General features: G+C 42.0%; 1 protein-coding gene across 2 annotated transcripts in view; it reads right to left on the bottom strand.

Moving 5' to 3' along the window:
- The window catches only part of LOC113937904, a 404,519-nt gene extending 395,975 nt beyond the window's left edge, over positions 1 to 8,544 (bottom strand). For both annotated transcript variants that reach the window (XM_027622835.1, XM_027622836.1), the window contains exons 1-3: positions 8,475 to 8,544; positions 7,939 to 8,175; positions 7,154 to 7,283 (exon numbers count right to left, since the gene is read on the bottom strand). In XM_027622835.1, coding sequence (XP_027478636.1) covers positions 7,154 to 7,283; positions 7,939 to 8,175; positions 8,475 to 8,526 — 419 coding nt within the window. In that variant the 5' untranslated portion in view covers positions 8,527 to 8,544. The remainder of the gene's footprint in view (positions 1 to 7,153; positions 7,284 to 7,938; positions 8,176 to 8,474) is intronic.
- Positions 8,545 to 14,086: the final 5,542 nt, after the last annotated feature.

Below are 14,086 nucleotides of genomic sequence, written 5' to 3'. Positions count from 1 at the left end.
AGGTATTTTTGCTTTCCTGGAGATGACTAATGGATGAAAAATTCCCACCCGATAAATACAATAATTGTTTTTCACATAGCCTCCACTTTCGTTAGCCAAAATCATTTTCTTTTCTGGTAGAAAGAGTAATTGTTCAGTAAATTAACACCTCATCTCATGTAGATAATGCAAGACCCAAGATTTTTCAAAAGCATCTTTCCCCTCCCAGAGAACAGTTTAAATAGTATGCATTCAAAACTTCAGAGATTTCTAAATCGCAGGCCACTGAAGACTTATCTTCCACCTGCTCATATTGTTTGCTGCATTCTGATCAGAAAGGGAATTTGCGTCTCTGAACCAACAGATATAAAGTGCACGAGAACATCACAAAGTAATTATGAGTTTATGACATCACCTTAATATTACAAGAGAGAGAATGAAAGACTCGAGAGAAACGTGCGATTTCCCTTTTGGGAAAACATTAATGGATGCTTACAATCTGTTTTCTTTTGTTTGGATGTTACAACCAATAATACACTTTTATGTCTATAAATAAAGACTAAAGTTGAATAAATCCAACAAACCCCTGAGCCTGCAGCTTGGAATCTTGATGCACATTCAAGGCCAAGATTTATGAGTCACTTGCAGAGAATAAGTTGAAGCTGCAAGATTTGGGGGGAAATTATTCCACATGGCGATTATTTGGGGGAGTGATTATGCATGCACACCTGATCACAGCGTCACCTATTCCAGCTCATCTGACATGATAAAACATGGCAATTTTCTCTATTTCCCTTTGCTTGCACAACAGAAACTGATGCACACAACCTCACACCATTCATTTTTAAATGGGCTTCCTTGTCAGAGGCATTCCTCCCTTTCCCACTCTAGCTCTGACTTCTGGAGGTATTATACAATGATTTATGTAAATGCCTTGATGACTGCAAAGGGAAATGAGGAACACCAACACTAACGATCTACAGTAGAAAAGAACAGCTTTCGGAAAGGTTCCCCACCCCCCCAACCCCCCGACAGGATGGGCTTTGCTCCTGGAGGATACCTACCGCCTCCGCCCCCACTGCCACACACAGGATTTAAATTAGGGTGGCGGCCTCCTGGCTGTTCTAGCCCCATTTTCCTGTACCGGAATGTCTTCAGAAAAGGCGGGCTTTCTCTCCTGTCTCCGGAGCTCCCAGAGTCTTTGAGCTCCCCTGGAATTCCCGCGACACTTGCAGTGATGGGGCCTCAGCCACCTCCCCGGGCAGTTCACTTCGGTGCCTAATTGCCCTTACTGGGAAGAAATTTTTCCTAATGTCTCCTAACCGACATTTTCCCCTTTCCTTGTTTCAAGCCGTTACTTCTTATTAGACCATTCTCAACCACTGCAAGCAATCCTCTTCTTTCCTTAAAATTATTATTGCTCAAATATTTGTAGACAGTTAGCATAGGCTTCCATCTCTCCAGCTCCTTTTCCTGAAAGCTTTAAATGTTATGTTCCTTTAACCTTTCTTTATAGGTCGCCTCTTCTAATCCTTTTATCTTTTTTGTCACCCTTCTCTGAGTTCTCTCTAATTTACAGTATTGATGTTCTCTTTATAATGAGGTGCCCCAAACAGTATGCCGTGCTCCGTAAGCGGCTGCCGGGAGAGGCATGATTACAGGAACTCCATTTTCCTATAAGCAACACCCGCCTTGTATGCTGTGTGCCTCAGTAGAGCATTTGTCTTCTTCGCAGACGCACTGTATTATCTAAATACACTATCAGTCCCAATTCCTTCTCCCATCTGTCTCTTGAAGACATATTCACCTAATCCAGTGTTTTTACTCTTCTTCCTACCTGCCCCCGGAGCCCCAGCCCCCACACCAGGATTGTTCACAACTTGAATCCAAGACTCCCTGGTCAATTAAAAGAAAGCTTTAACTCCTTCAGTTATCAAGGCTCTAGTCTATAATAAACTAGACACAGGTAATCGTTAGCCATGACCCTTTTATTTACAATACCATCAGATTGGGTTTATTTTTACAGCATTGTTAGACATTAAGAGCAAAGCTTCTGTCTTCATCACATTGGTTTTACTGTGGGTTAGGACCTACGGTGCCCCACTTCATTTCCTGAGACCCGAGCAATGAGCACAGAATCATTTCTAGTAAGTTCTGACTCTGATTAAAAAACAATCTTTATGAAATAGAAGCTAATAAAATTGCTTTCCTAATTACCCTGAGCTAGTTCATTTCCCAGCAAATATAATAAAATAGAGTTACTTGGCTCCGATTCACAAAATCTGAACCCAAGCTCATTATTAAGGCATTTAGCAGGGAAAAAAGCATGTGTGCATAAGATGCTGTCCCATCAAGCAGAATGCAAGAAACCTTTTGAAGTTTAGACCTTTGAAGTTTGAAGTTATTGCATTTTTTTTTAATGCAGGTATTTCTGCTAGGAAAAAATATACATCAGAGTCATTTATATTAATGGAGCAGGGTACCTATACTAGCATAATCTTTGGAGGAGCTTTTTTGTTGAGAACAGCAAATCTTTATTTAAGAAAAATATTTAGATCCTTTGCATTGTACTCGCTAATCTACAGGGCTATTATACAAGGCAGCGAGACTTTTACGTAATAGAATAGAGTAACTCATGTCCCAAGGCTATTTCTGCCGTGACTTATGCCACTCACAAATCTCTTTCATCTGTTTAAAGCGTGAGAGTCTGATGACTATAAATGTATGAAAATGTTTGGGGATTGTTTTATTTTCCCCTAAATGTCCTATCATTCATTAACATGGACATGATTTGCTAATATTTCTAATGCATGCATGAATACTCCACTAACAGAGGTTTAAAATGCTCCATTCCCAGGAGGGAAAAAAAGACAATTACCAAAATTGAGAGACTTTAAGAAGAGCACATCTATTAACGAAAAGGGAGACGGTTACATGGCAGAATCAGGTAAGCCAAAGAATGAAATCTCTCCTCTGTTCTATAATGTGCACATACCCATTTTATGTGACAGCGCCAATAGAGTTACAGCTCAGGGTAACTCTAACACCAAAGTAAATACAGCCAGGATTGACTCACGAAGGCGAGCCAAGCTGCTCTGGCCAGTAACGGAGATGCGAAAATCTTTTCTCCTCTTTGGGTATTTGCCTGAAACCAATCTCTTAGAGCTCAGTCTCGCAAATCTAAAATGGGGAAAGAAATTGCCTGTGTCTTCTACCAGGAAGTGCAGCTCTTCTTGGGAAAATTTGTGAAATTCCACCCCCTGGGCAAAAACCATGGCTTTTTGTCAATATGCCCTGGGTGGAAATCTGACATTTCCATAATGATATGACAGATTTCCATCTGGGAAAACTGCCTTCTGTTTTCACAATGAATTTGAAGCAAGAATGAAAAATCTTTCACTTTGTCTATAAAACTATTTAAAAGAAAAAACTCTGTACTTTTCCTGCCTTGAAATAATGGAGTGGGTATTAAATGAGAAAAATCTGTAACTCTTTTGAGTTCAATCAAATCGTCAGCAATACTTAGAAAGAAAAGAAGGGAACTATGTGGTGAATAAATCCTTCCGGACAAATTTGTTACTGTTTTTTGATAGTTACCAGCAGATGAAAGGAATAATGTATATCTAGCAATCAGTGAATGTGCATCAACAGTATACAGCTGGAATTCAAGAGAAGATTGACAGAGGGCATCAGTAAGTCTATTTTGTAAAACTGGTTCTAATTGATTTCAATAGGAGTATTGTCATATGGATTGAAAATTTGCTGAAAGATGATAAACAAAGAATAGCAATGAATGAAAAGCAAAGGGGATGACATCGAGGTTAATGTGAGTTTTGATCTCATTTCTCATTTTTAGAAATGCAATGGGAGAGGAGCAACCTGGACAAAAATGAAATATGCAAATGTGCTAAATGAATGGTATAACAACTGCCAACAAAAACTGAAAAATGGAATTTCCTTAGAGAAGTGGTTGGTGGAGGTCTGCAGGGAGAGGGGAACAGAGACATCAGCTGGGCCTGGGAAAGCTGGAGCAGGGACGTTTTAGGGGAAAACTATCTAATACACAAAATGAACGAGCAGCTCCACTTCTCAATATGGACCCACTCTCCATCTCAGTCCTTTGAATTGCTGGTTGTTTTGTTTGGTTTGCCAGCGTGGGGGATGGGGCTCCACTCACTCTCCCTTGTCCCTCCTCTTCCTGAAGTTGGAAAATCTGAGTGAAAATCAGGAGATCTAGGGTGGGCTGGGTTTTCTTTCTTCTATGCAAAGTTAAGTCTGGGATACCAGACTCTCTGAGAAGAAAAAAAAAGGGAAAAAAAAAAACCCCAAAACAAAAAACAGAAACATTTCCCTTAGTGCCTAATGCCAACAGACTCTGCGTTTTCTTCTCACCACCTGAGAAGCCGGAAGCTGCTATTGCAGCTTTTTGTTGTTAGTGTGGTTTGCTCATATTTTTAGTGGGACCTGTAGAGTAAGACCATCCTGCGGATTTGAAGGCCACCAACCCTTGCAGAGTCAGCACTCACCTGGAGGGAAATTTCAGAAGGAAGCGGAGGTGCAAGAGTGGGGGAAGTGGTTTGTCTGGGAGAGGCAAGCCTGCCCTGATGATTAACACCAGGTCGACGTGCTGAGAGAAAAACGACACAGACACAGAGACCGTGCAGCATCCGGTTTGCCGGCACATCCTAATGAGCACAATGGTCAAATGCCCTGGGTTTGCCATATGTTGCGGCCATATGCATATCTGGTGAACCAGATGCCCTGTTTTTTGTTCCCCCATATTGCACCATTTTTCTCACAGCATAAAGACATGGCTTAAGTGAGAAGCAGGAGGGGGTGTGGGGTAAGCAATGAGAGCTTGTTATTCCAAAAGGTTGTCGGACAGAAAACATCAGGAAATCCATCCATGCTCTCATTCCGCTTTCAAATATTTAATGAGCACCTACTAAGTTCAAGAAGAGCTTAAACGAAACCAGAGATGACAAATCTTTCCTGAGTTTAGTAAGGAGAGGTTAGACAGTCTCTGTGCACCTGCCACAGCTTCTCTCCATAAGCCCTCTAGTCATTGAGTAAAAGGATCTGCTGCAGTTTGCCACTTCTAACACGCATAAAGTCTCTAGAGATTAACAGGGGGCCACTTATACTCTGTGCCCAATGAAATAATGTTTAACCTCTGTTAGCCAACTCTCTCCCTCCAACCTCGAAAGGCTTGCACCATGCCTTCTGCCTTCTACGTGCCTCTCTATCATTGGGCACAATGTGGCAATCACTCACATAGTTCCCTCCACCCAGAAGATCCTTCTCTACTCCAGTTCCTACCTACTCATTGCCCACTCATTCATCCATTTATTGGATATTTCTGAATGTTTTCTAATCTGACACTGTATAAGACCTGGTGGATAACACAGTAAGCAAAAGGAACACAGTCTCTACCCTTCTGGGGCTTACAATCTAGTGGCACAGACATTATTCCAACAGTGAAATAATGTGTGATTACAATGGGGAGACATGCCAAAAAGGCCGAGTCCTGGGAGCTACAAAAGTGTGAACCAGAGCAAGCCAATCCCAGCAGAACAAGAACACGTCACCATGATGGCGTCTCCTGCGAGGACGCCTTTCTGATTCCCCAAGCCAGGTGCGCATGTGTATGCCTGTGATCTCTCTCTGTCTCTCTGTCTGTCTCAGAATCCTAGAGCACACTGCTAAGCCCTTAACAAAGTCCATTCGTTTTACTTACAAATCAGTCTGACTTTCCTAACCCTCAACAGTACACATTACATGTCACCCCACCTTTGCATCCTTAACAGCGCTTCCCCCGCTCAATAAATATTAGCCGAAGTCCACTGACATCTCAATTACTCATCCATAGAGAAAAGAAATGGGAATAATATAAAACATCAGATAATCCAAAAATCCTTATGGCTAAATTTTGCCATTTCTTGGGCTCATATAGCTACCATGATACTTATCACAAGTTCCTGTTTGTTCACCACAAGCTTGTGAGCTCTTTGAGGGAGGGAATGGGTCTTCATGAAGGGAACTGGGTTTGAGCTGAGTTTAGAAGAAAAAAATATGGATCAGCCTGGCACAATTTCTGGCACCTCGTAGATTCTTTACACATGTCTATGAAACAAGTACACAAACACGTGCACGAAATAATGCTTAACCTCTGTTAGCCAGGTCTCCCCCTCCAACCTCAAAAGGCTCGCACTGTGCCTTCTGCCTTCTACATGCCTCTCTATCATGGGGCCAAAATGAGTACTCAACAGCTATTATTGATTTAGAAGTCAAGCCTGGGCCTCAGCAATGTACCATTCATTCCAGAAGACGCCATTCTCACTGTGGTATATGTGAATGGAGCCTCCCAGAAGCACCATACAGACTGCAATATAAATAGCGCCCCCTGCAGTTGTGCAACACAGAGGTCCTGCATCCAAACATTTCCTCTTCCAGGGAGGAATGCGAAATTTAGAGGAGGTAAGGGAATGGCCACAAACTGCACAACGAGCTCGTAGCACAAGTGGAGCTATGTTTCTGACTCCCGGGCCACTACAACAAGTTGGCTTATATGTTTAAAGTGAAACTGAATTTAAAATAATTTATTTCAAGCACTTTTGACTCTCCTTGAAGTGAGTCCAGCCAGCCTGGAGCACCAACACAGCAAGGCTTGGAGTTATTACTCAAGTGAATTTCTGCTGTGAACCACAGTCAACATACTTATAAATCAGCCCTATAAACAGTCCCTTACATATGGCAAATACTCCAAGACCAATTGTAAAAAGTGTGATTTTCCTTTAGCCATATACCTCTTGAGAAAGAAAAGGATGGGGAAATTGGCTAAGGAAAAGGCCCAGAGGTTTGATTTAGGTACAATCCAGATTATTCTTATGCTTATCTTTGTTTACCCCCATTCTAGAATCAGCAGAGAGGAGGGTCTGCACACGGGGAGTGCAGCGAGGGGCCATGTCAGCTCTCCTTTGAAGCCCTAGGATTATGGATGATGGTCTCAGAGTAGAATTTCCTACTCAGGAATGCAAGAGAAATGATAGTAGAGCCTCAAAACAAACAGAATGAGTCTATTTATGGAAAAGTACAAGTTGTATAATACAAAATTGTTCTTAAAGTAATCTGAAGGAAACTAAAATTAGAATAAACAATCAGGCAGCCATTCTACCTTAAATCCCCAACATGATATTTCCATTCTTCCCGGTCACAGAGCTCTGAGTGGCATTCCAGCCCAGTCCCATTCAGCTCAAGTGAAGACAGGATCCAGGCCCTGGTGTCTTCTATTCCAACATTCCATCCTACGACGAAAAGTTTCCTTAGTGAAAAGGATTCTACAGATCAAGGGTTGGCCCTTTCTGTGGCAGATTCTAAAATGAGTCGTCTATATATTTTCTTCAGGTACTTGCAGAACGTGCAAGAGACTGCCATTTGATTTTCTGTAAATGGGTCATTTCTCAATTCCTAATTTAGAAAATTCACTCTTAGTATTTTCTTGCTCTGGGTATCTGGCAGGGAGTTGAGTGTGGGGAGTGTCAGAAGAAATATTACGCCATAAGTTTAAAAACATATTTAAATTATTCTCTTCTATTTTTGAAAGCCTTACATTATGTACCAGTATAACTGAGTTGGTTCCTGAACACTTTCATTTGGTTTCTTAATTGGACATTTTATAGATCTGGGGGTACATGTTCAATATGTCTAGGGAGAAAAATCTAACTAGCCGATAATATCAAAATAGGACTGGAACCAGGAGAGAAATCTCTTGTACCTATCATCTTCCCATTCTTCTTTGCTGTACTTTTTATTTGGGGCAAGGGGAGAAGAAGGGGTGCAAACCCAGGGTCTGCACTGGCAAAATAAATTAGAAAACTGAGGCAGCTAGTGAAATAACCCAGTTCAAAAAAATGTGGTGACCTGAATTTTGCAGACTGGATGTCTAATAAGCACTCTTACCTGCTAATGGTTCTATTCTCCATGCCCCTGCCAGCTTGGGGTTTTCTAAGTCACATTTCTTCAGAGATTTTAGGTTTGGGATCAGGTCGTTAACCGTATAGCCGTTGCATGCACAGTAGAAGCAGCAGAAAGAGAGGCCTTTCCATCCACTGACTAGAGCCAAGAAACTAACAGCCAATGTGCTGCTCAAAAATAAAGAGGTGATTTCTAATGTGAATCTAGACAAATGGTCATCACCTGCAGAAAGTAAGTGCATCAGTCAGGATCCCAATAGGAAACAGAGTTGTCTGCAGATGATTGAAATGAGACTTTAACAAGGGGCTACTAACAGAGGAGTAAGCAGAGTTAAGGAAACAAGCAAGGAACAAGGAACGAGCAAAGCAGCAAGAAGAGACTCAAGTTAGCAGGAGGCCCTAAGGAAGGGAGGAGTGTAGGAAATGGTTTCCTGAGACCAGTGAGAGCTCAGCCAAGGGAGAGGTGCCCCAGCTGCCGCCAGAGATGTGCACTCAGGGAAGTGAGGGAGTGGGCATACCCACCTACTCTTTCCTTCCTCCCTCTCTCCCACCAGTCCATGCCAGTGCCTTCCATTGGCCAAATCCAACCAGGAGTTCAGGTCAGCCTCCTGGACACAGAAAGAATATAAAGAATAGAATGAACTCAGGGGTGGGAAGCAAATAAAGAATAACCAGCACTATCAGTAACATTCTTCAGGTCACAGTACATTGAACTGTGACTGGTGCTTCAACCCAGAGTTGGCACAGGGCAGTTATCTCCACATATTCTGTCATATGTCCCCATATATCCCTTAGCCAGCACTATGCATGGTTCCCTGTCCAGCCTCTCTCCTAATACCTTCCCATTCTGCTCCCCATTCCAACTCCCTCCTTCAAAAACTAGTATTTGGGCGCCTGGGTGGCTCAGTTGGTTGGGCGACTGCCTTCGGCTCAGGTCATGATCCTGGAGTCCCTGGATTGAGTACCGCATCAGGCTCCCTGCTCGGCAGGGAGTCTGCTTCTCCCTCTGACCCTAACCCCTCTCATGTGCTCTCTCTCTCATTCTCTCTCTCTCAAATAAATAAATAAACAAATCTTTAAAAAAAAAAAACAAAAAAACTAGTATTTATCAAGGCTCTCCTCACCTTACTGTCCTCCCCTAAGTCTCAGTTCTTCTGTCTACTCCCAGAGCACTCCCTTAGCAGAATGTGACACCTGCTATTAGCAGTTGATAGTTATTACGTGTTTTTTTCATCCAATAAACGAGTAGTTATTGAGCCTTTATAAGTACTAGGCACTATACTTCAACCTGAGGAGACAATGGTATATAAAAAGGACAGAGTCCCTGTGCCTTGGAGCTTCGGTCTAGTAAGGTAAAGAACAATGAGTGGAACAGTCACAAAAATACATATGCAACTGCACCCTTTGTTAAGCACTATGAATAAAAAGTGCAACGTGCCCTGAGAATGCATGGCGGACAGACCTCGTCTGTAGGTCATGGATGACTTCCGTAAGAAGTGATGCCTGAGTTGAGATCTCAATACTGGGTTGCAATTAACTTGGCCAAAGAAAGGCTGAAGAGGAGATCGAGAGTGGGGCTTCCAGTGGAAATGGCAGGTGTAAAGGCCCCAAGGCAGGTGGAGTTGTGTTGTTCTTTGCTAAACTGTTGGAAGACCCATGAAATGGGCCATGGAGAGCCAAGCAGAGCCAGCTCAGTAAAGCTGGAGGCTCACTCTAACATATCTATGGCCCTATTTGGCCAAGTTTGTAGAAACTTAAAGTAGTTCCGCTGAGAATAAACATGAGTCTGCAGTCTTTTTTAATGCATGTTTCACCACTGAAGCCTTAGAAAGATTGCATTAGTTACACACAAATCTCCTTTCCAATGGTCATTGATTTGCTGAATTTTGTTAAATAGCCCATTTCCCCAAGGCAGAGAAAATATTAAAGTGACAGGTCTGTGAGCTACACTATTCTGTGAGTTCTTCATATTACCCGATTATTCAAAGAATTGGGAGGCTAAAAAATTGAAGTTGGTTTAAAGAACAATTAAGAACTACTGTCATTGTTTTCTCTTTGTCTAGATTTTCTTTGTTTGCTTGTGGGCTCTTTTGGTTGGTTTGGGGTCTGTTTCTGCATTTACCATAGAACAAGATTTGTAAGTGAGTGAAGGATCAAAACACGGTAGCCTTTTAAAAGGCGGCAAGTACATACTAGGGGAAAGAAGGTAACGGTGAATAATCCCATCTTGCTCTTGTGGCCTTGTTTTCCTTGAGCTCCAAAGAGTGCAGTAAGTTCTCAAACCAAAGCTGTTTATTACCTTGTGCTCCCTCTGCTGGTCCCAGGCTCACAGAGCCAAAGAGTTTGTAGAGGTAAGTCTCCAAATTCTACCCACATCTCTCTGCCACTTCTGGTCCCAGCACTCCCAGGGGATCTCACTACTCCCAATCTGCAACTCCAATACCTAGTTCTCCAGTATTGAAATTACCCTTTTTCTGAATCCCTCAAAGCATGGGCTGCCTTTGGCACTTGATGCATCACTTAACTGCAAATACTCTCACTTCAGGCACTTTTTTTTTTTAAAGATTTTATTTATTTATTTGACAGAGAGAGAGAGAGAGAGATCACAAGCAGGCAGACAGGCAGGCAGAGGGAGAGGGAGAAGCAGGCTCCCCACTGAGCACACAGCCCAATGCCAGGCTCATCCCAGGAGCTGGGATCATGACCTGAGCCAAAGGCAGATGCTTAACCAACTGAGCCACCCAGGCACCCCTAGGCACTCTCTGTTTATCAGTATACTCTCCTTGACCAGTCCATAACTTTCTCCAGGCCAGTGAGTATGACTCTGATTTCTTTTGAACCCCAGAGAACCCAGCTTGAAACTAGGCAGGTTGCAGTGGATTAACCATCAGAAAGAATGATGTGGTGAACCTGCAAACAATAAGTAGTTGAGAGTAAAAAATATGGCCATGTCCAACCTCTTTTAAAAAAAGGATTATCACAGATAACATATTGCACAATACTCTATGTCACCAGGTGTTCAATTAGTATCTGTTAGCTGGTTTTTTTTTTCTTCTCTTCCTTCTCTGATACTTCTCACCCATTGCTAGTGAAGAGACCCAAAACATTTTGATTAAGAGCCTGTATATAAACACAACACACACATACACACACATACACACCCTTCTAAACTCCTTCCTCCTTAAAAGGCAAAGCTCCTTTTAAACACAACAACCATCCTGTGTCCAAAAGAAGACCATCGAGTTGTACAGCCCACAAGGCCAGCCAGTGGACTGGTGTCCCATTTCTCTGGGGTTGAGCCCCTTCAGATTTTCTGTCCTAACCCCAACACCTCACATTATGGTTTCTTTTTTGCTGATACAAGCTCTGGAGGTGTCCCCATGGAGACATAAAAAGGCTTCTGGTTTCTACTTAATAAGGAAACCTAAAAATATACAAGACCCTAAATGCATGGCCTCTGAGAGAATTTTCCCATGGGCCACATCCAGGTGTAAGAAATAATTAGGAAGGGTACAACTACACCTGAATTAAATTTGATATTACCTTTACATGCCTGCAAAACACTGTGGCCCATCCTCACCTTAACTTTTTTAATTATACCTTTCCTTTGTTTTTCTTCTTTTTCTCCTATATAATGATAATACAATTGTTTCAGGCTCTAGATTTTCATAGGTTTGACCACATTATTTATTTATTTATTTATTCTTGCTTGATCTTCAAAATAACTTTGGACAGTAGGCATGGGAGAGAGGATAAGCTAGCTAGGCTAGCTAGAATATAAATAGCTATCTTTCCCCAATGGCTTTTTTTTTTTTTTTTTAAGATTTTATTTTCAAGCAATCTCTACACCCAACATGGGGTTCAGACCTACAACCCCAAGATCAAGAGTCACATGCTCTACTGACTGAGCCAGCCCACTGCCCCCAACTACTTATCTTAATGCAGATCTCTAATGCCAGAAATATGCATTACAAAGTGCAGGAATGCTGAGTCAGGGAAAGAATGTAGCCAAGCCTTTGGAGAACCAACAATACCTTGCTAGCCCCCATATTGAGAATGCACTTCCAACTGGAGCTCTTCTATCCATGTGGCTTAAGCCCCATGTTGAGAATGCACTTCCAACTGGAGCTCGTCTATCTATGTGGCTTAGATAATGGTACTTTCTATTTATCTGATTTTCCATAAGAACTGAATAAGTAAAGGGATGCTTATAAAAGTACTTGGAGACCCCCAAGTCCTAAGTGCTATGCTTATGATGTCAGCATCCACTGCAAGATAGACTGCTTTATATCAAGCAATTGTAAATACCAGTGGTATCTGTAATGTCTAACTAGAGCAACTTACAGGTTCTGTTCTTAACCTTGATTTTGACTTGTTTCTGGGACAGTAACTTAGAGCCCTACCCTTACCCTAATGCACTTTTTATAGTTTAATTTCCTCTTTGTGGTGCTGTTTGGGGTTGGAATTTTTTTAAAACAATATGACTCAATTGAAATCAGACTTCCCCCAAAGAAGTCAAACAGATCACAGAGGGGCCCAATCTGAAAACTCTGCCCCACAGCCTGTGGCCATTCTATGGAGAATAGTATTCTTCTTTGCTCTCCTTTTGTTTCCACCTGAATGATTTGTCTCAGCATTATGATGGTGTAATACTTGGGTTGATGAACAAAGCCTCATGAACGTACACAGAATGTATTAGTATCACCCACAAAACCTCTGTGGGTGGGATACTTCTTTTACCCCTATTTAGTCCTTCCTGGTAATAGTAACTCTACTTTCTTCCATGGTTAGTGCTGCCAAGATAGGAACAGAGAGGTATGAATCTCTAAGGAAATCCGTTCATTGCAGAGAGGGCCAGCCCCCAATACTTATGAAGCAGGCTTAGTGCCTCCTTCCCAAGGGCTTCTCTGCTGAGGCTCCAGCATGTAACATACCCAGGAAAAGCATCATTTTAAGGACCTCCAGGAAACAAGAGCCCTGCACTGAGATTAGGCAGCACTTACATGGGAGTTAGGAGAAGTTATATAGCTCATCCCCTGCTCACTTGTTTTCCCCAGAAGAGAACAAGACTTTAAAGAAATGGTGGGGGTAAAAGGACTGCGGATGGAGAGAACCCCAGGAGAAGGTGATCAGGAGGAAGAAGGAAAAGGTCTAAAAGAAAGGAGGCCACGATAGGTCCTACTTGTTCCTATTCACTTGACCTTCGGAAAATTGTTTAATCTCCATGGACCTCATATTTGTTTTATCTGTAAAGCAGAAAATACACTAGAACCCACCTCATAGCATTGTTGTGTGTGTCAGTGAATGACATGTAGGAAGCACTTAGTGGAGAAGTTGGGGTTTGGTGGGATGTCCACAACAGCTTTGGCAGTGATAACAACGCTATTGTAGGGACAGCAGGACCCCAATCATGGGGGGAGGGGGGCAGTGGTGGAGAAGATCAAATAAAGAAGAAAAATATGCCAGGGACAAGCTCTGATTCCATGACATTGCCCAGGGTGGTCTCTGGGGACACTCATATCTCAGTGATGAATTAATGAGTTAATAAGATTGGACATGCTGTATATACACTGTGCTAATTTTTTCTTTAAAGTTTTCATAATGGACCAAGGCTTGTGGAAGAAAGTTTTCTACTATCAGCAGTATTTGTCTTCCATGCTACACAATTAATTGTTCAGAGGAAAACAAAAAGCTGTGTGTGAGACAATAATAAGGTGGCTTGTGTATTAACAGGAGAGAAGTTACATTCTTGTTCCTGGAGTAAAATACCTGCATTGGTTGAACCTTTAAGAAATCCCTTTACTAGGATCAAAATGTCTTGGCTCTAGAGTTGGAGATAAGGGAGGGTGGGGGGAGGGGTGAGAATTCCATTTAATTAAGATTATTTACAGAACAAAGCTGTTTAGTTGCTCTAATTATTTTTTAGAGAAGATCCTCACATATCTTTTCAGGGACTCCGTGATGGTTACAGGAATTACTAAGAATTTTCTGCATATGTGCAGGTTTCAGAAGAATGCAAAAAATTTGAAAGGTACAATGCCCTCTCTTTTATCAATCTTCTTTAAAAAAAAAAAAAAAAGAGTCCCCCAGGGTAAAAGACACAATAAATTTTATCTATTCTACAAAAAAGGGAC

The sequence above is a fragment of the Zalophus californianus genome, chromosome 8 (assembly GCF_009762305.2).
Source record: "Zalophus californianus isolate mZalCal1 chromosome 8, mZalCal1.pri.v2, whole genome shotgun sequence".
Lineage (NCBI taxonomy): Eukaryota > Metazoa > Chordata > Mammalia > Carnivora > Otariidae > Zalophus > Zalophus californianus.
Note: the sequence above shows the minus strand (reverse complement) of the source record. Positions and strands in the feature narration are given on the sequence as shown.